At 40.7% G+C, this 22932-nt stretch overlaps 1 protein-coding gene across 1 annotated transcript; it reads left to right on the forward strand.

Moving 5' to 3' along the window:
- Nucleotides 1-18258: 18258 nt before the first annotated feature.
- C2H13orf42 (chromosome 2 C13orf42 homolog) lies at nt 18259-22609 on the forward strand. The gene is made up of 3 exons (XM_032093585.1): nt 18259-18672; nt 21393-21540; nt 22324-22609. The coding sequence occupies exons 1-3, from the start codon at nt 18259-18261 to the stop codon at nt 22563-22565; spliced, it is 804 nt and encodes a 267-aa protein (XP_031949476.1). The 3' UTR covers nt 22566-22609.
- The last annotated feature ends 323 nt before the right edge of the window (nt 22610-22932 follow it).

A 22932-nucleotide genomic window follows, 5' to 3' on the forward strand; every position in this document is an offset into this window, starting at 1 on the left:
CAGCTGCAATAACAGTATCATTCTGGCTCCTCTGTTGTGGCAGAGGGAGGAGGAGGGCTAAACTCTCATTTCTCTGCTCACCCGTTATTTTACTGGTTGCTATAAAATTTCACATGGCCGGTCTGCCGGGTGTCCAGGGGCAGTGTGACCCAGGCTGGGAGGGGTGTGCTGACACGGAAAGCCCCATAACCCATAGGAAGCCTCCATAGCCCAGGAGTATGCAAGCTGCTTTCAAGCTTTTAAAACACACCAACTCTCAAACATGAAAGGGAAAGGTCTGACTGTAATTGTGCCCGCTGCTATACCTACTATAACAGATGTCCTGTGAAAGCAGTCACTGCCAGAGTATTACAGGTAAAATCTTTACAGGTGAACTTAGAAATAATGATGCAAATAAAAGCATTTACTTTACTAGCCGGTATCAGGTTTTGCAATGCAGATGGATGTGAAATAGAAAAGTTTCTTTCTAAACTCACTCCTTTTCTCTGCTGATTGCTGGATTTTCCCCGAGACTGGGGCCCATGAAGCTCACTGGCAAATAGATCCTTTCAGAGAGCCCAGATGGGCAGTAAAGGGATGACTTGAGAAAAGGTTTCCAAAAGCTATTCTCAAGGCACCTAATATGTAGCAGCTAAAAGAAGGACAATAACATGTGCAAGCTACTCTTAATCCAAATCCCAGTAATGGAGTTACACGATAGGCTGCTGCCTCTTGCCTCTTAATTTATGAAGGATCAAGTGGTATTAGAGCCAGTCTGCTATGCATCATAAAGTGCTCATCACAGCATGTCAGCATGTAAAAAAATGCCACTCCACGGAGAATAGGGAATAAATTCATCATCTCTCTTTAACTTGATATTCAAGGAAGCTGATCAGCAGGTACCTGTCTGAGGAATGTTGTTTATGCTCAAAGAAATGGTGTGTGACTTACATGAAATGGTCTAGATATGGATTCTGGACAAAACAGAGTTTCATTAAACCAGTGGAGCAGTTATATTCATTGTGTGAAAATGCATCATTCATCTTAACTCTAAGGCAACACTATTCATTACTTTTATCTCTTCAGAGCACGGTACTGCCATGCACTGTGAACAGCATTCTGTGTTTGCAGGACTGATCTCATAAATAGTTCTTTTCCAGATATTTTCCATGATAATGCCATAGATGTAAAGAACACAACAAGTCTTAAGTTTTTTATAAGAATAAAAAGGTCTAAAAACTTATAAATATTTTATTCCAAGTCTGCCAAAGGAAAAAGTTAAATAGATAATTTTAAGCACTTGCCTTTGCTTAAAGGATGTGAAAATAAGTTTTACAAGTTATCTCAGCTTGTCCAGAAGTTGCTCCCATAAATATTCTTCAGAAACTCTGTTCATGGAGTAGTGACAAAGATGCCAAGTTTACTCATCTGGGATTTATCAAATAAAATCTCATCCTACATTTAGACAATCACTTTCAGTCTCATCCATTTAAAGTTAGGTGTCTACATCTGTGCTTAGGTTCCCACATAAAACTGACTGGATTTTCAGTGCTTACTGTCCACAGACAATGCAGATGCTCAGTAGTCTTCAAAATCTGCAACTCTTTTATTGCTCTTTATATTAGTTCCATTAGAGCCATTAGTTCAAATGTTGGTTGCAGAGGATAAGGAAGCTCTTGAGCATGTGAGAAAGGGTTAGAGTGGTTGATAAAAAAGCAGAGAATGCTCTTATACCATCCAAGGTTACACCATTCCTCTATCTTCCTCCAGTTTTCATATAAATTGCCATCTTCTGTCCTTTATTTTGACTCATGGCCCTAAGGAGATTACTTTTTTTACAAGTATCTTTTTTTTTGGACTGCCACACCTCGACCTCCTTTATCTCATCTTCAGTGTCTCTACCCTATTTGTTCATCTTCCTCAAAACTCCACTGCTTTTCTTGGTGCTCTCAGGAAGGCACAGCAGAAATAGATCTTACTATGAGTTCCAGCATCTGCATATTGTCCTCATAAAGTCAGCCGAAGTTTGGAGAATATTTAGTGTAAGGTAGTGCTGGAGCAGAGGACAAGCTGTACTTCTATAAACAAAGGCTATGTCACCTTCTTCTTCCATTCTCCCTCTACACAAGTCTGTGCTGAGCACGAGAGAGATGGGGGTTTTGTCCAAAGAACTTAATAATGCTAACTTCTAGGTAAAAATGTCAGACGCATGAGTCACCAGCCCAGAGGAAAGCACAAGACAAAAGAGTAGTCTCCATTTGGGGAATCTTTAAAGGAAATTACTTGTCTGAAAGAAGATTTGAAAGAGAAGAAAAGTTGTCTATCTGTGAAAGCAGGGAGCTGTCCTCTGAGTGAAGATGTGCGTGCAGCTCTATTTTGTATTCACGGTAAACAGTGACCTTACTGAACAGGTATTGGACAGAATGATTTTTGCTTAATATTAGACACTCTTCTGAGCACTAATTGAAGGAGCTAAGCTGACCTGGACATCTGCCTGCCTCAGTTAATGGAGAAAGACAGGCACCTTCAAGGTGATTCACATTGCACGGTGTCTCTCTTCATAATTAAGAAAGAGGCCTACATGTGGGTGGTAGGGAAACTGTGTCCAGGCTTATGATAGTATTCTCCACAGATACTTCAGAATTCCATATTCTTGAAGGACCCTTATAATACTATCTATAAACTGCAGTGAGTGGAACTGCCTCAGCACACTGCCTACTTCTGCTAGATAAACATTTCTTGTGGGATAAGATCATTTATCTGAGGAAGAAAAGTTTCATTTAGTAACTATTATAGTTACTGTGGTTGCAGTATCATGAGATCACCCACATGAAGAAAATGTTTATTGGATTGTTTGAGTGATTGCTTCCTTTCCCGTGTTTTTGGCAAAGCTTTTGGGCAGTGGAAGAAGTAAATGGACCAAAAAAGTCTTATTCACCTCCCCACCCACATTGTCAGCCATGATTATATCAGCCATGATATAATAACACTTGTTTAAACATTCTGCAAGTTAGGAAGAATTTTAAGGGGTGATAATAGTGGAAGCTTATAGTGTAGCTTGTGACTAATTTTGCAATGGTTGTGGAAAGTGTAGTAGATGGCTCAGGGAACCAAGCATGGGCTCTGGAATATTTCACCAACCAACAAAAAATAGCAGTGGTTTGCTGTCCAATAACTCTATAGTGGTTTATCTGATGTAGTTTCTCTTCTACTATGAGTGACCAAAGAACCGTATCAATCCACCTTGTAGGGGAGGCAAAAGGCTGGACATAGGGAAGCCAACCTTCCCACAGAGCAAGTGCCTGGTTAAAGTTTGATCTTGCTGGGGCAGTAAGAGAGTTGATGGCTTTGTTGAAGGGGTAGGTAAAACTTATGCGGTACTAAGATATGAAAAGCTGTAAGAATGTTGTGTTTGTTGTTTTGTGTATGCTAGTGAAATCTAAACCACTATGAATCCTGCTGCTAATCTTAAACCTTTATTTGGAAATAAAGCTCAGCTTTCAACAACATCCTCAGTAGTAGAATATTTATTTAGTCTATAACAAGAGACACTGCTATTTGCTTTTCTCACTATTTGTACAGATCTGGTTATAAGAGGAAACCTTTCCATGATATCCATCGTACTGTTATTTGAACTAATTTTAGAACTGCTCCTCAGTTACAACTTGGCTTTCTTTTCTTTTTCCATTCAATTAAGAAATGTCTGAAGTCCAGCCCTCACTCCTCTGCATCGCAGATTGGCAAAAATCCCTTGCACAGAAAGGAGCTCCCCTGATTCTGAGTGCCTTGCCCAGGGAACAAGGGATGGGGTATCACTGTGGCTGTTGCAGCTGGACCCTTGGCTATGGGCTGCCTGTCTGCTGTGCTGAACAGCACTGGAGATGTGGTGCTGGAGGACTGGCTGTGTGTCGGGAGATCTCCCTCTCTCCCGTGTAGCAGAGGTTCTTGGAGAAGATTCATGGGCAAGTGGCCCATCTGATGAAGTTTAGACACCCAGGATGTGTCATGTATCCCTCTGGACTTCCTTCAAAGTCAGGGGGGAGAAATAGGTCTTCTGAGTCATCTGCAAAGGAATTTGTTCTCTTCCAAGTACTAGGCAGCATGCTTCTGGCAAGTAGGTGGTATCTTAAACTACTAATATTCACCCCTTAGAGTTAGTGAAACCAATATCCCATGAATGTGCCTCCAAGCTGGATTTTGTGCCCTGAATCAGAAAATCCAGATAATTCAAGTCTAGATGACAATGACCAAACACGCAGTTTGCTGGAATGCTGCATTGTATGTGTACATGTACATCATGCAATTACATGAGCTTTTATTGATCTTCAGGGGTCAACTGACCAGTTCTGGCAGGGTGGCTGGGGACATGGAAAGCAGCTGCAAAGAAGGCAGATGTTGTGTGACGGGGTGCTTCTTTGACACGGGCTGTTTATCTGAATTTTGGTTTACAACAAAATCTGTAGAAGTCACATGCCTCAGATCTCCTGGTGGCATTCAAGTTCCAGCAGCTCAAGAGTATTCTGTAAGAATATATCTCTTTAAGTGAGAGACCTCTTTTTCTGCTGCTTTGGAGTTACATTTGGGCAAGAGAAGAAGAGGGCTACTTGTGGAGAATTAGAAATCCACTCTAGCTTTTGTCAGTGAGATCCTAAGCCTGTGTACTAAAAAGCTATCTAGTGCTTCCTTTCCCACTTTACTATTAGATGTCCTTGATGTGACCTTCACTCCTGTGGTACTGACAGAAGTCCTTGTCTAACACCTTTCAATCCATGTCCGTGGAAGGAAGATGTTTGAAGGTATGTCTGTCTGAGGGAATGGAGCACAGTTCTGAGATTCCACAGCTGGTGGGGACACTCCCAAGCCATGTGGACTTAGCAGTTCAGGTCCCAAATCATGCTGACTGAAGTCATGCAACAGTGCATCTGAAACAAGGTTTGTGAAACAGGATGCAGTGCCATGTGAACACAGACTGCTTTGAGACCTGAGCCATATAATATCCACCTACCTTCCTTCCACCTTCACAGCACTTCTGTGAAGAAAATTAACTCTCTTCCAGCTGAAACCAGGACAGGTTTACATTAAGGGGTTATCTCTAGTCATCTCTAGCTCCTTTAAGGCTCTGTTTGAAATTTTTTTCATGCTTAAATAGCAGGGAACATCCCTAACAGACTGGATAATCTGGCCTTCAGTGCCAGCGAAAAAGCAGAGTCTGACCCTTGCATGAGTGGTCACACGGTGATCATTCACCTCACTACTGAGAATGAGAACGTCCCCCCTAATCTGCTCTGTGTTTTCCAGTCCCTCCTAGTCACCTCCTTTTCTACATTACACAAGCACACTATCATGACTGAGAGTAATTTTTTTTTTCCTTGTGGAAAAGAGAAAAATCTAGAACCAGTCTATAAATAGCTGAAATCTGACTGCACTCATGAAAATAGGCTTCGTGTGTAAATTATACACACACACCTCAGGCTCTTTCTCAGTAACACTTAGTGATAATTCCCATATAATCCACAGGCAAGTCCTCATGACAAAGGGTATTGTTCAAGGTGGAAATTGCCTGTATCTACACCTCTGTAGAAGAGAAACCTTTATGGGAGGAGCGCACAGGTATCTGTGACATTAAACTTAACATCTTTGATCTTGGTCCCAAACTTGCATGATGAATGAGATAAGCCATAATATAGCCAGAAAAGTGGTTGAGGATGACAATTAGCCAGTCAGTCCAATACTGAGTTTGTTATAGCTGAATTAAAACACAACTTGGAAGCAGGTGGATAGAAACTAAGGAAAAAACTTCACAAAAATGGAGGTGAGGAGCTAGAAGAAAATGGGGGAGAAAACTCCCATACTTGGGAAGCTGCTGCTAGAAGTTTAACAAGGTAGAGACTTTTCTAGGGGTGTGAAAATCGTTTGAGATGAGTTCTCGCTCACATAGAGGCCTCAGTGTGATCCCTCCTAATGTTCTCATGTTATTGCCTACTAAGGAAAGACTCAGACGTGAGGAGCACAGCATTTCCTGTCTTTCATTAGACCAAATTGTTTATTTGGTTTTTGGTTTTTTTTTCTGAAAAGTTCACTGTCCATGCCCAGAAAAACCTGCTGAAATTTCTAGGAAGTGTGAGCACTTTGTAGGACAGCTGCCTACGGGCAGGAGAATACAAGGAGAGCCTGCCAGTTTTTATTTCTAGAAAGATCCTTCTAGCTACTGTTGTCATTGCTGTTCTCCTCTCTTTGACAGCAAGGGCAAATACGACCATGGCTCTGACTCCTGGGCACAGAGCAGTCTGCCTGCATCCCCACACTCCAGTGGCTTCATGCCATTAACCTAATTGTATCAGACATTGGAACCAGTGAAGCCTTTAGCTTATATCCCTGGCTGGTAAAACGACATTAAACTTTGTAAAACTCAGCAATCCAAAAAAGTTTTCTGCAGGCATTTTCATTAGTAATTAGATTAAGGAGCAGATTGTGAATCTACTGAATTTAGTGCATGTCTAGGCAGCAGTTGGCTTATAAATAGATGAAAAAAATTAAGCAATTCAGCCCATTAAATGAATGTTCACATGACTGTGTTATAACTACAGATTAAAATAAAACTGAAATAAATTATGAATTAAAGTTATAGTCATCAGACTGGCATTCCCACCTCTTCATATATAACAGCTTCCACTCTGTCTGTGTGGATTTTCCACTTGCAAAATCTCAGGCATCTGGAAATCACAGAAAGATGAAAATCATTAGTACGACAAAAAGGTGCTGTTTGTAGAAGCTCACTACATATTTATTATTTACAGTTTTCCATTCAATAAACACAATTCCTGCCACAAAAGGCAGTGATGAAATAGTGACATCATCCATCAATCAGTACTGATACTGTTGCAAATGAGCCTTTTGCTTTTTCCTGCAAATGGCTTTCACGGTAAATGACACTTCCTATAGAGATGCTGGCAATCTGAAGGGTATTTAGTTTCAGAAATTAATTCAGAGTGTTTTCTGACAGTGCACCTACTCATGATTCCTATCAGTTGGTGCTTTGTGATTTCTTTTTTTTTTTTTTCCATTCAGCTATAACTTCTTTCTTTTCTTGTTACCATATAAAATATGTATACAAGCTGGATATCATTAGTTCAGACCGTTGTCCTGTAGTGCTCAAGTTGAGGCAAGTTTAACCAGAAGCTTCAGTTGGTGCAGAACCATGCTGTAACCCATGTTATATGCTCCACATATGAATGAATGGGAACACATATGCAAAGACACCATGCCAAAGTCCAAGATTTTTCATCCATTTCAGTTACAATAATCTCCAATGTTATCTGTGGTTACATGAAATGAACAATTTCCCAGGAAAAGCAATGTTTTTGGAGTGTTTTAGATATACTACCTGTAAACTTTAAGTAGTTTATCCCACTGAGAGAGCAACTATATGGCGTGGACTAGCTCATACACGTAAGGTATTCTTGTAATAAGCAACAGTATTGCGTATTAAAATGCAATTGCTTCACAGAGATGGTACTTCTCCCCCCTTCTGCCCCAATCCACAAAAAAGATAACCAATAAAACCAAGCAGGACTATAAAAAAGATTGACTTAAATGAACAGAATGGATTAATGACATCTAGAGTAATGACAGCACAATTCTAATCCCAAGCAGAGCTCTAGAGAAAAGAGCTGCCACCCAAGAGAAAAGAGCTGCTTGTGAGGCCCATGAGAGTGTTGGTTCTGCTCTCTGTGTTACACACAATTCATTTACAAATGGAAATATGAAATTCCTGGGTATTTTATAATGAAAATAAATCCGTAGGTTTTTTCTCCCTAACCTGTAGTGATCTCTGCTACTGCGTACCAAATGCTTGACTCCAGTGAATGGGAGCAAATCCCTTGAGTTAGCTTATCTATACCAGCTCAGGGCCTAGCCTTGAAGAGCTGTGCCTGGGCAGTTGGATGGAACAGGCCCATGTCCCCATGCAATCATGCCCAGCTTGTGATTGTCCACACTGGCTATGTGCTTTTTGGCAGTTTTGGCTTGTATCATCTAGAGCTCCACTAAACAGCACACTTTGCAATTTGAGCAAGAGCACAGTCTTTCCAGCTGGCATAAAAGGCAAATCTAGATATTCTGGGGGAAAAAAGAAAATTTATTTAGGTAGATGTAATGCATGCTCTGTCTGTTGCCCTCAGAGCTGGGGGCCTGACCTTTCCCCATGTGATGTTCCTGCACAGATGTAGCCTCACATGCCACGGGTGGCCATGCATAACATCTGACCTAAACTGTTCCGAGTTTAGCACCGCTTCAGAAACCACAGCTGCGATACTGTGCGTGGGAACTGTCAGAGATATACAGCAAGATTACATCAGATACCTGCACTTTTATTAGAAAAATAATTGAAGAGCAAGAAACATGGATCTTTCTAATGGCTTATGAAAGTAAGGACTAATGATGCATGAGCATGAGAAAGTCTTCCCACAGTCTTCTGACTCTCTAAGCAAATTTCTATAAACTGTGTTTTGTGTTGCTTTGTCTAAGTATTGAAATGAATTTGCTGTCTCCTAAAGCAATGGAGTTCTCAGCTTCTGACTTGGCATTAGTGAGCAGGAATATCTCCCATTGATCTCATTGATGCTGGCTAAGAGCCAACATGAGTTTTCTGCAAAAGCAAATTCTGAGTTCATAATTGTGATTATGCAGCAGTTCATGTCCCATTACTGAGAGCTACTTCCTCAGCCAGAGAATGTTCCCATGAGAGCCATGTGTCCAAAGCACCTTGAATCCCTAACATAAAAACTCACATTTCACTGCTCAGAAATAAGATTAAAAAAAATATTCATTCGTAAGAAACACTTGGTGAGTAATTTCTTATAGCAACAATTGAAAACTCACTCTTCATTAATGCGGTGCTTGCAGCCAGAAATGTTGTGGGAAAATTGGAATATATAGCTCCTGTTTATGTTATGTCCTGGGACCTCGGGGCTGCCCTGGAGACCTCAGTGTAAGCCCAGCTATAAACCACCAAGGATCACCTCCTGTGCTGAGACTGGAGGGAAGCAGTGATTTCGTTCTCTTCCCTTTGTTTACCCACGGCCAATCCTATCTGGCTTTTTATCACCTGTACAGATACAACTGTAGTAATCTCGACAGTTTTGTCTAAGAATACCACCACACCTGGGAGGTCTATACAGTTTTATATATTCCGTGTACCAGCCAATGAGCTACAGAAATGTCTGAGCCCAGCGAATATCGTTATTTCAATAGCGACTTAGTGCAGGTAAAAAACCAGGCTACTAAGAAGCTCGTGCGTGCAATTGTATGGTCCGGAGCCTAACGCGGTAGCTCTGGAGGTCAAGGCTTCCATCTAGTGGTGAAACTAAAAGGTGCAAAAGGAGCAGATCACGGGAATGAGCATGGCTGAGGTCCTTGTGAGCATCCTCCTTCTTGTTCCAAACCATGGCTGACTGAGGAGAAGAGAATGACAATAAAAAAGCCAGGCAACCCCAGCATCTTTGAAGTTTGGGACGAACAGTTTAATTCACGCAAGAAGGGAACACGGTTCTCTGCCGTCTTTTACTGAAAGCCAGGCAGGACATTCTGTTCTGGCAGTAGTAGAGGTACTGCATGAGCTGTGAGCCAACCCACAGGCTCAGGCATGGCAGAAAGCAAAGCCTGGTCTCTGCACAGTGACCTGGATTTTCAGATTTCCTTTTTCAGAAAAAAAAAGTGTCTGTCATGTAGAGTGGAGAGAACAACATAATCACTTCTGCAAGGCTATGCCAGTGAAATGGAACAAATAGAGCTCTTCTTGGAAAATATAATGACATTAAAGGCTCCACAACAGCAGTGAACTTTGCAAAGAAAGAGGTCTGTGACCTTGTGAAGATTGGTTTTGTGAGATTAACCTACCTATTTCCCCCCCGAAACCACTCCAATTTCCCCCCAAAAACCCACCCAGCCACAACAGAACAATTTTTTATATCCACAGGCACACATCCTAGCAAGCTGTGAAGAACTCTAAGTGCATATTTCATAAGCACATCAATAGCCATAACCATATTCACTATGCAAAAAATGAAGAACAGTGACACTTGAGTGATAAAAGATAGTGTTCTGCATACTGCTGAAGTCAATAAGGTGAACTGAAGTGAATTAAATTGAAATATCAGCTCAGTTTCTGCTGCCTCATGTTTTCAGACAACTGGATTTCTTTTTATGCAGGGAGAATTATAGATGGTAGATTGCAGTTCATTTCCACTGCAGCAAATTCTTCTGGATGTTCCTGTTGTATCTGCTTAGCCCCAGTGAATGTGTTGAAGATCCTCCGTGAAGTCCTTGCTGAGTGTGTTTTGACTCTGAGATGCAGTTGTAACATGCAGTGACCTTTGGTTGCTGCCAGCTCTGGCCCGTATTTGATCTGTAACTTTGGCCTGTGCATTTCTGTAACTACCACAGTTTCCTGGAGATGCTTTTTCTGAATAATGGTTTCAGAAAAAAATCACAAGAGGAATGCTGGCTGCCTCAGTCCTTGCCATTCTGACTGTCCCTTTCATTTTGCGCTGATGCTCAGATTACAGGCCTGTAAGACTCAGCTGTTCCAGTTCACCAGAGTTCACATAAATATTTCCTTCTGTTTCAGTTAACCTAGTTTCATTCCCTCCTGCCTGACCTGGAGGTCTCAGAGAAAAATGTAGTTAGCACCTCTGTGTTTTGGCCACCTTGGGTCAAAGGCACGTGTTCTGCCACATTTCAGGGCACAGGCATAAAAAATCTCCATGTTCTTTTGAACACAGACTAAGCTGACTTGCAAGCTTTGTGAATTTAATGTGTAGCTTAGCCTGGAAATTCTCATTTGGCTTTGCAGATTACTGCAAACACCTTGTCAAGCTGCAAACTCATTTCACCATACATGCCCCTCTGTGCCTATATCTCAGTGTTTTTTCTGGCCTGTCTGAAACCTCACCCATGTACCTTTGCTAAGACTTTCCAGGTTGTTTTAAGAATATGAGTAGATAACAGTTTAATTATTTTTGTCTTACTTTCCTCAGTATTATTGATGAGCCGTCTCAAATGTGAACCCACTGCAAACAAAGTCTATACCAGGGACACGTCAAGTGTCCACTTCTGCAAGTTGCCAAAGGGCTTTTTGAATCTAGATACCCAAGAAGCAGTTACTCTGTGCCCAACCAGCTGGCAGTGGGCCTCTCTGCAGCTTCTGTGCAGCCACTGCTTTAGTATGATATTTTTCTGGTCATATTTAGATCCCACATTGTAGGTCAGCTACTATGGAAGATGGTGTTAATTGATTGAAAATTCCTCAGAGGATCTAAATTAACTCTCTTTGCCCCTGCCAATAGTCACACCTGTGTGCATGATTTGACTGTTCACAGTGAGGATAGGGTAAATGCTTTTTGAAGTCTAGCTTGAAAGTGGTAGGCAAGGCTGTGTAGCCACCTCTTCTTGTCTTTCCCCAATCCTTTGAATGTGTCTTACTCAATGTAGACTGGCAGGGCTGTGTTACAAGAGCAGTGGAAGGTTGGGTAGGTGGGAAGTGAGTAGAGGCAGAAGATCAATGATCCAAGGAGAAAGAATTGATGTTTACCAGCAACCACATTTTATGTTAAAGCTGGCAAATGAGAAAGAACAACATGGAATCTGATTTCTCCTGGTTCTTTACTGACCACTCAGAGAGAGGTGACAAAAACTGCTCCTACCAAACCTGCTTAATAATTATCCTGCCTATTTTGGGTTGCTTCTCTTCAGGGAGCTACATATTATCAGTAAAACCTTTTCCATTCTCACAGTGCATGGAGTGATGTCAGCAGTTGTTGGAGCAGATGGCTGGTGATGTACACTCACGGGAGTGATGGTGCTGTAGGATTCAGTTCTTGTAGGGTGTCATTGCAGGTGTAGCTGCTACCTGGTGAAAGGGCCCTGGCTGGCTCCTTGTATTCCTTAGCATGACCAAAGTTGCTTCACTTGGGAAGTGCTTCTGCAGGTGCTGAAGGAGATGCACTAGGAGATGTATTGAAGAAACTTATAGCAAAGATAATAGCCCCATTTTATTAATTATGTTGTGGCAGCAGGGGCAGGGACAGGGCAGGACCCCTGTGCTCCAGGCTATATACAGATATATTTTTCTGCAGAGACATTGTGATGTCAGCAGAAAAAAAGTTAACATGCAAAACCCCCACTATTGGTAAGTGCTCAAGATGTATTTCTTCTGTTGTCCTGTCTTTTCATCCTCCCTAGTGCTCAAATGATACTCACTTGTACTGAGCCTCTCTTTGTCAGATATACCAGCCAAACTGCTCCTTCTTTGCTTCTCCACTTAAATTATCTTTGCCCTGTTTCACTAGGTTAGCAGAGCAGGAAGGAGATAAGAATGGAAAGTAGAAATCCAAGAGGGCCTATGAAAAAGTCTGTAGGTGTTGTGGGTATGCCTTCCCTGGGAGTGACTGATAGAGTCTGGCAGCCCCGTGACTTACCAAAAGATACACTGTCCCCTTTCATAAATCCTCCTATGGACATCCTTTGTGGGAAGGATAATAGTGTATTAGAATTTAACTGGAATGAGAAAGTGATGATCCAGTTAAAGATCAAGACAGATAGGTCATTTAAATGTGTGCTTTCTATAAGCCAGTTTGAAGAACTGCTGCTTACAACCTCCGTTCCTCATTGTGTTATCATGAAGGAATCTTGGTTATTTATCGCATTCGCCTGCCAAAGACTTTATCAATGAGTGATGGATGTGACAGGCAACAAGCTGGACATCACTATAATTCTTCAGCCATCTTGGGAACAAAGGACTCAAGAGGCGAGACAATATCTAATTCAACAAAGACTAACAAAGCTCTGAAAGGTCCTAACAGAGTTTCCACTAAAAGGACATGAATTATTCCAAGGAAACAAACAAGGCCAACTGGTTGTTCCCTTGACCCCGTGTGACAGAAGACAAGACAAAGTTCCCTTGTCAAGCTTGTCACAGAGATGGAGTTTTTAATGATAGCAGGGTTGTTTGAGGAAACAAAAGGAAGATGGAGGCTAGATCCAGCAGGGGATAAGTGTGGTAACCTCTCACCCTCTGAAAAGACTGCCAAATAACAGCTGTAGACATAGGTCTGAAGCAGCGTGTGTTTCACTAGTGTTCATCTTATTGCTTTGTCAGACAATGCACACAAAACTTTTCCCAGCAGTGATGATGATGATGATGATAATAATTTTTTTTAAGTATTGACATCTCATTGGTGTAATCATTTCCCATGCATGTCACTGCGCATGAATTGGCATTTCTTTATTTCCTCATGCTTGGTAGCAGTGCAGTCACTGCTTTTGTTGGTCACAGGCTGTGCTTGTGCTGAAACAAAACCTGTTCAATGGATGAAATTTTTCATGTGGTGAAAATTTATGGAGAGCATACGCGTTCTAAGTCAAATAGTAATATGTGGATTAAAATTTAGGTTACATGGAAAGATGATGTTCCAGCTTTACAAAAAAATATATTTGTCTTCTGATAGGAGAGTCAATGTTCTGACTCGGCTGGTTTGTCAGGTCAATGTTGTCTGACACGGCTCAAGCATGTACACTTAACAATCAAGACAGACACGTGGGCAACGTAGAGAGATTTCACTGCATTTTCATCTGAATCAGCTCAAATGAAAATCTGTATCTTCATTCTTGAGGCACTGATTTCTCCCATTTAATGCCTCAAAGAAGCAGTCACAGATGTTTGAAATGCATGGTATCAGAATTGATCTCTTTTCCCATACTTTGAGAACTTCCCAAAAGAGAAAGAATATCAAGCAGTTCCTGATTGCAGTTTTTGGAAGGCACAACAGACTGTTACCTCTGTGGGCTGAAAGAGGAAAAATAACCATTCTTGAGGATTCTTCTTTGCTTTATAACAAGGTCAGTTCTTCTTCCATCTTCCCTCTTAGGCAGTGAAAGGTGGGAACCTGTAGTATTACACCTCTAATAGTGGATGTTTCTTGCCACCCTCCAAAAACACTGACAATCAGCACCTAATTTTGGATTTGGGAATGCACCACTGACTCATGTTTTCAAGTATGTGTGATCTTTGAAACACTAAGGGTCATAACAACCACCATATGCAGGTAGGGATGCTAATATTTTTAGAACTGAGCTGTGGTCTCAGCATTCGTTCATTTGTTTTCTTTCTCTTAAATATTTAAGAGATTTTGTGCATGTGTGTGTGTGTGTGTGTCTTTGCAGGATTTCAAGGGAATGTATTAAATAGTCAGGGGCTAGGGAGCAAAGTGTTGGTACTTGCTGTGATAAATTGTTTGCTCTGTTTTCCTCTCTGTTGGACTCTCTCAATTAGCTCTGTCCAAACAATCTACTTTTTATGTGGCTATATAGACATGGCAGAGTTCAACGGAGACTGACAACTGTGCTCTGATTTTTGAACTCTCTGAAATAACTCAAGTCTCAATAACTTTGCAAATAATAACTAATAACTCACATATTTTATGCATGGATTTTTTTTCTTTAAAAACAAAGGAAGTGTTTTCGTTTTTATTTTTAAAATAAAATAAAATGTATTATCCTAACTGATCTGATACAACAGGCTGAGAAAACTTTATGATAGAAAAAGAATATGTTGTCATCTACGGGTTGTCAAAGGTTTTCTTGTTTGAAGTCAGAACTTTGTTTCAAGGATGATTTGACATTCCTTTGTATCAGTCATGATGAAATGTAACTATCAAGTGGATAGATTTGTATGCATGTTGTCATGTTATTTGAGAGATAAAAATGAATTTTGACAAATAACTTATTGATAAAAATACTTAAGTATATTTATCTATAAATTTGATTTTATGGGGTTTTGTTCAACTGTGTAGTTAATTGAGTCAAACAAAGCACATATACTGGATTTTCTAACTTGATTTTCCTATCCAGTTATGATGGATCAGGAACTGACAGAATGCCAGGGCTAGATAAAAAAATCAGTTTTGGGAGTTCTTGGGTGTTGTTAAATGGAATTTAGATCACACTCATGTAGCTACAAAGAAAACAGACTTATTGAGAGCAGTAATAGGAAAAAAAGTGACTTTAAACAAAAAACACTGAGTAAATGAAGCCAGATTCAAGTAGCCAAATGAACAAGCAAGGCGTGAGCATTGCCTTGTCAAAGTCAGTAATCTTAGATGCCATTAAATATTTAGTGTGGTCTATTTGATCTGCTTCTCACAAGACCTTTCTTTGAGAGGTCTTTATTTATGATTTAATAGCTGTCCATGAATTTGGAACTTTGAATTAAGAGAATTAAATTTTCTTCTTCAGCCATATTTGGCATTTGATGAGTGTCTGTGCCGAAGGAAATAATTCTTGAATAAGACCCTCACTTTTAATTACCAGCTGTCTTAGATAACAGTAGCATATTCAGTCCACAGCAGTAACTTTGGGGAAGAGACTTGTGATCTGTGGTGGTGGCTGAATTATAATTGTCCTGTTATTTACTTAAAAAGGGACACTTACAGGTACGTGGGGAACAGAGTTTGACTTTAAATAAATGATGAACTACTCCAGAAACATGTTTCAATGCAAATGCCTTCTAGGAAAACATCTTAAAAAGACATTTCTAAGGGCATTTCTCTTCTTAAAAAACAAAGTAGAGTATATCCATTATTTCATCCTTTAAATTTTAAATCCATGGAGCTATTTAAATTACGGTAGATTCTCTGAAGAAAACAAATTAATATTAATTTTTACAATAGGAGAGAAAGATTGTCTCACTGCCCATAACCAAAGCATGGAATAAAATATTCATGTCTGAAATAATTGTAAATGACCCTTTATGATTTCAAATGAAATTCTATTATATAATGCAGTTACTGTATTGTTTCATGCATTTATTAATACTTCCTTATTTTAACAACACCATGAACAATGGGAATGACACATATGTTGGCACAGAATGAATGTGACCCAGCAAGCTTTTAAAAAAATTGGGAATGAATATGTTTGAAATTGAGAACTTGCTTTAGAGCCTGAAAGCTTTTCTTTTAAATTAGTGAGATGTCAGCATATGTTTTCAGTATTTAGTTGAAGCAGGGCAGGAAAAGCTATGGCCCATATGAAATGTTTTCCAAATCCCAGTGCATATCATCAGATTTACTCTTCACAAATGTACCTTTTCCTGTGGTTTCATCAACAGAATCCTGGGGTTGTGATTTTGGTTGATTGGTTGGTTCTGGTTTTTCTTTACCCTGTAGCTATTTATAAGCCCAGGTGAGCTTATAAATCAATCTGCTATTGAAAGGCAATGTCTGATACTGCAAGCAGTTTCTCAGTGGAGTTCCCAATGACCTTATTGATTCAAGCCTTCATCAATATTTTCTTGATTTTCCACTGATTTTCTTGATTTACAGGTTTTCTGACTCAGAGGTCACTTAGAGTGCGTCTCTGAGGCTCACTGGTATTGGATCATGTCTATAAACAAAGACCAGTATCCCACACAACAAATCTAAGGAAATTTTCATTAGGGTTATTCTGGAAAGATCTCATTTTCTTGACTTAGTAAACAAGTTGCCTGGAATGGCTATGACAGATATTTACCTCACCCACTCAGCACAGTACATTAAAACCCCCCTACAGCCTTTTGCTCTGAAAATGAAATCAATATGTAGATGGAATTATTATTATCATTATTATTCTGTGTTAGTATTGATGACCCAAAACTTTATCCATCTCAGACCGGTAATTCTGGGGCGAAAGCTCGTATTTTTTTCATAGTTCTAGTGATCTATGCTAGCATAAAGTCAGCTTTATCTATTACCTAGCTGGGGGATTGAGTAGACCTTTGGAGAGAATCGATAATGGAATACCTCCATACAAGTACTAGATACCAAGCAGCTGAATGCATTTCAGAACAATTTCTAGGCTGCTTTCAGCTGCCATGGGAATTGCTAGTATTAGAAGGCAGAAAAAGTGGCAAAAACTAGTTTGCCTCAATTCTTAGTTGTTATAAGGACATTTCAACTTTAGCTATAAATAAAAAGAACAAAGTGCACATTTTAAGATAGTTGTGGTGTATGTTTAGCATCCAGTTTATCAGAGCTCCTAAAGCAATAGGCACAATTTTACATTACGACCTAACTTTCCTGTTGAGATCCTACAGATCTTAGGATGCTTAAGCCTTCAATTAGCACTTCCAGAGGCTTCAGAAGAAATTTTCTCAGTGGTGTTTGCAGGGTGATATCAATTTGACTTCAAAATAATTGTTTTTCTCAAGCAGTCAATGCTTGGGCAGGGTCACTTACGAAAACTCTTTTGAACATGGCAAATCTGGGCATCTCTGCTTGCTTTTAGATAGTTGTTGATTGCCTCAGGTCACTATGTGCTTGTCTCTGAAGCATACATCATATTGTCACATAGTCACAAATACTAGCCATGCTTGAATATGCCAGTAATAGTCAAGGTTCTCAGTACTTTCAGCCAAAAATCAGTCATCAAACATGCTGCATTAAATGTTCTTGCATCCATCTAAGAGAAGAACTAATGTGTAAAGATACAAATTCTTAGGTTTCTGTCTGCAATATTTTACCAGAGGAGTACTTTGGAAGAGTGTTTTATTTTACAGCATCCCTTACACAGGGCATCTTTGTATTGAGTGTAACAGAGCCTGACACCTGAATCCACTGTGTTCCTGGCAGCGCTGTGGTGTCAGGTAGCTGTAGCGATCTCCTGGTTACTGCCGGGTGAAACCCAGAGCGACTTCTTTCAGCTGCTGAACTCCTCTCGACAGAAACTATTCTTGCCCACCCAGACTTTCGTCCCTGTGGAGGCTGATCCCAGCAAGCTCTTCCCGAGCAGCATCCCGCGACGGGAGCGGATCAGCACCACGGCCAGCGCCCCGCGCCCCCCGGCCGCCCGCACTCGGCGCCCAGGGGAACCCACGAGCACGCAGGAATCGTGGGAGAGGGAATTCCTGCCTCCATGTTGATGCTTTTTATGGGGAGCAGACGCCAAACAAAAGATCAAAGCATGATATTTGACCTCCTTAACTGTATTTTAAACCGAGGAAAGGACAAAGCTCTTTCACTGACACTAATGGAATAGAAAAGACATTTCTGCATTGCCATCATGCTCCTCACAGTGTGCTAGGCTGAAAACAATTAGTGCAGCCATAGGCTTCTTTTTTCTCCTCATTACAGCAGTGGCAGAATTTTTGTCTGCTAAGGGCAAAGGTAACAGCTGCTGATTACCAGATCTAGTGTTAAATTAAGGAGCTGAAAGAGGAAAATCATAAAGGGGAGGAAGTGACACATTATGTTCAAAAAGATCCATTCTATCTTTCACCCCAACTCCCAGCGAAGAAACGTGACAGATGACATCCCTTACTGTGATGGCTCAGGTTCTGCAGTGAGACTGATCCGCAGCACTTCTATGTACGTCCTTGCAGGTGAGCAGGAAAAAGTTAGCGAACCACTAAAAAAATGCAGAAGTACAAGCAGCATTGACTCTTGCTTTCAGCCAAAAGAGGAAGACAGAGACTGGATGTACTCTAAGACTCAAGACTGCTTGAAGTACCTACAGGATCTGCTAGCCTTGAGGAAAAAATATCTTGACAACATCAATAACTTGAAATCCATGCATATGGCTGCAGATTCTCCAGCGTCCACAAAATCATCCAAAACTGGAAAAAAGTCATTTCTTCCACTTCCTTCCAAAGAGTCTTCTAAGGTAATTTCCAAGAATTTTTGCCATGTGCTTAGTCTTAAGAAACAACATCATTGAAGCTGTATGACCTATACTGATTTTCTGCTTTACTGGTTTCAGCCAGCTGTCATTTTACTGTTGCATCCTTTGAAATGTTGTTAAATACCTTATGATTCTTTCTAAGTAGTGTAAAATTAAGAATGAATGACTGGTCATGGAAAGAAATGTATATGCCTATGCTTGGTGGGGGTAAGGTTGTGAGAGAGAAAATAGGAAAAAGAAAAATTATGAGAGTATGGAAAACATGTTATGAAAGAGCAAGCCCTGACAGATTACTTAAGTACCTTGGAGTCCTTCGCTATGATTATTTATAGCTGTTAATGACTGACAAGTGCAGTAATCCCTGGATTTCCTGGCAGTGTTTTTATTGACAAAATCACTTACTCAAAATAATTATAAATTCACTGAAACAAATGGGATTTTTTTTCCAAGTAGACAGTTATCTTGCCAATGCTACATTTAGCATCAGTGCAAGCTCTACTGGTAGGTAGGCTGTGAGGCATGAGGAAATCTTAAGGGTTCCTTTCTCTGTTCATTAATAAGTTGGTGGGTCATTTCTAGACACTGTAATTCTTCACCCTTTGCTCTAATGATACTACAAAAATAAAACTGGAATATCATCTTTGGTGCAGATTATTTACATGTATCCTAGAAATAAAAGCTTTTTAGGTTTGTACGTCACTAGACAGTTCAGTGGTTACTTTGACTCTAGACTTGATTCGGTGAGGGCAAAGCAAAGGACTGCAGCAAGTGGGATGATCTGTTTAGGTAACACGACCACAAAGAAGACTTCGACAGCAGATTCACAGGTTATCCAGTGCAGTCCTTAAACTGGGTAATAATGTGATGGTGGGAAGAAGGGATGTACGGCTGAACTTACTGATTAGGTCAGGTTGACTTTAAAAAATGTTGCTGCCATATTTAGATGTTCTGTCACAGCAGAATATCAGAACGGTTTGTGAACTTCTGAGATTTGCTGCTGAAAACACTGCTTAAGAAAAATACCAAAAGCTTAACTTGTTTTTTGGCAAACAATTGGATTTCCCACAGGCTGAGGCTAAGAGTGCTGTCATCTGACTATGGCCAGCTAGCTCCTATGTATGAACAGTCCTGGTACTGACTGCCATGTTCACTCCGTGAGCCATCCCTTTGGAAACAGACAGGAACATGAGCAGGATATGTCATCCATATGAATCATTCTCGCCAACACAAATGGCAGTCACAGCTGCAAACCTCTGGCTTTGTAAAAATTAGGGAAAGGTCAAGAAGACTTTTACAAGATTCAGACTTTTCTTCTTACGATACATTTTATGTTCACAGATTGCAAGGTTTGTGTTATCACCAGGCTTGAATGGTTTTGTCCCAAGCTACCTGCTCTTGTTAAATTACCTGTCAGTGGAAATTCACTTCTTTCTCTAACCTGCTGCATGATTCATGGGAAGGTAATTTGTCCAGACAAACCTGTCCTCATGGGAGGTTTAATCCAAAGATCCCTGGGTCCTGGACTACAGACTGACCATGGATTCAAAATGTACCACTTGTGTCTAGTGGAAGAAGAGAATAGAGAGGTGGGTAAGATGCTGAGAGCACATAGGCATTTCTTTAAAATGCCTTTTAACCAATAAGGGCTTAGTCATAATAACAGTCACTATTTCCAGTAGATGTGTGGTAGCAGCTATCTTTTAGCACTTCTGAGGATGTCAATCAACCCATAATGTCAGGAGGGGAATCAGCTAGTTCATCTCTCTGCCTCCACAGAACAGGGAACGGGCTGGTCCTTCAGAGGTGTGACATATCCTTTGCTCTCATGTTTGAAACCCAGGGTAGCAATTTTCTGACTTGGTATTGCAGCCTGACAAAACACCTGACTTGGACTGGCAAGGAAAATATATGTCCCTTCATTAGGTAGAGCCTGGCAGGAATTATTCATCCCATATGTACCTTCAGGATCACTAACCAAGGTATTATGACTGCTTCAGCAGTTATAGATAGGCATTGCTTTTTTATCAAGACAGGCTTCTAATTTTAAACTGTGTGGCTTTCCTGTGGGAATTATCACAGTGTTGAATGACTCATATTTTAGTGCACACCATCCTTTTTCATTTCAAAAAGGCTTCAGCAATTTAGATCTGGATTAATTTCACCTAACCTCGGCATTTTAATAAGATGCTTAAATTAGTAACAAAGTTACCCCACAATTCCTTTTCAGCTGAGAGAAAGAGCTGTCTGCAGAGGAGGGTTCAGCCTACTTAAGGCCTGACTCATCTCCTGAAGGTACTGGAGCCCAGCATTAATTACAGCAGGAACCCTGCATGACTACATTGCTCTTGTGTGCCTCATTAGGAGCCTAGTGCTAGGCAGAATAAATTTGGCTGCAAAACCCAGCTGTCACTTAGTGACCCAATTGAGTGGCCTGGTACATGGATTCTGAGGGATTTTGTAACACCTGGCTAGTAGTGCCTGAGTGGAAGATACTTGGTGTTGAACATGTAACAGGATGGATATCTGTTAGACTGCTGTCCTGCTTTCTTTGATTTCTACACTGTGGAGTAGCCTGGACCTGTGTTTCTTTTCTGACAGCCTGAAGTACAGCATCAAATACATCTTTCTTATAGAGTTTGCTCATTAAGAAATCATTGTGCCCAACCCTTGGATAACTTTTTTCTCTTTTATCTGATCAACAGGCATCCATGGAAAGAAAAGGCCCACAGTCCAGTTCAGATGTAAGAGAAGCAATAGCTTTCTTTGACTCAGTCATTGCAGACCTGGACTCAGAGAGGTGGCGGAGAGTTCCTGACATGGATCTGCCAAACGTGGATGTTGATTTTGATGGTGCGGTATAAACCAGCTACATACGATGTTTTTTGGTGTGCAGAGGGTAGAGGGAGGAACAGCATTGTGAGATCATGCTTGTTTAATTAATGGACACAATTGTCCTCTAGTTTTGCCTCCCAAATCTAGGACTGTGAAATTACAGTAATACACCACTTGTTCCCCGTTGACTGGGTGCAACTATTTTATGTGTGGCCATTACATGGCAAAGGTAGCATGTGTAGTATTGAAATAGTGCTTGCCTTCTGCTGAGGGCTGAACTCCACCCTTGCATCTCTACTTCAGGCTGTCTTTGGAGAAGTATAAAAAGTATAAATGTATTTTTTCTTCTTTTTTTTTTTTGAGAAATGTCTGGATGATTCCATTCCAACTATCAAAAGAGAAATCATTTAGTGATTGGCTAAATAACTGGAAGTTTCCATCAGAAAGGATGGGATTGCCCAAAGAAATGAAGATGTGCCTATCTAAGGTCATCATCTCTCCTGTATAACCAGTGGAGGGATACAGATATTTCTCAGCTTTGCTTCAAGCTAAGGTGTATATCTGAAGCAGGTTGTTTTAGCTGTTCCCAAGGAGCATGTCTGAAGGGACTAGCTCTCAACTACATATTTATGCTGCAGGTGTTAAAATTCTAGATAGGATGAATCCCATCCCCAGTGACATCCTGCAGAGAAACCAGGTTTGTTTCTTGACCTTACCTCCAGGAAGGACCCAGCAAACACTCTGTGCAGATAAAAATGTCTCTGATGAACTGTTAATCCCAGATTATCTTCTGTCTTTCAGTTGCTACCAGTACAAGTGAACACAGTTTGCATTCAAACTGGATCCTTCGTGCTCCTCGGAGATACTCACACGATACTGCCCAAGCAGCTAAGGCTGCAAACCAATCTCAAAGAAACAGCCAGCGGAGAACCACTGGCTCTAGGAAGAGGTTGGAAAGGCATCCCATGTACTTGCCCAAAGCTGTGGAAGGGGCATACAGCACTTTAAAATTTAAGCCTAAAACACGCAAGAAAGAATGTTGAAAGAAGAATATTTGCTCTTCACTAGAACATACGAAATAGGGCATGTAAGACCTGCACTTTTATTTTTTTTTTAACACTGATCCATCACTTACACTCTAGAAGTGACCTGTGCAGTCACCGAAGGTTCTTCATGGGGGACGTATTTTAAGCCATGACTATTCCAATGTTAGACTTGTACGAGGGTTTAACTCATCAGGTTTTCTGTGCCTAACAATACTGCTTCGTCATTCAGCTTGGGGGGAACTCCAGCTTGACAAGCCTTTTTTTTCAGTGCTGTTATGGAAAGCAATGATTCAGAGAGTGCCTGGTGCAGTAATTTTTCTTCTGACTCCAGTACTGCAAAGCAGTTCAAGGAATTCAGTGAATA

Source organism: Corvus moneduloides, chromosome 2 (genome assembly GCF_009650955.1).
Source record: "Corvus moneduloides isolate bCorMon1 chromosome 2, bCorMon1.pri, whole genome shotgun sequence".
NCBI lineage: Eukaryota > Metazoa > Chordata > Aves > Passeriformes > Corvidae > Corvus > Corvus moneduloides.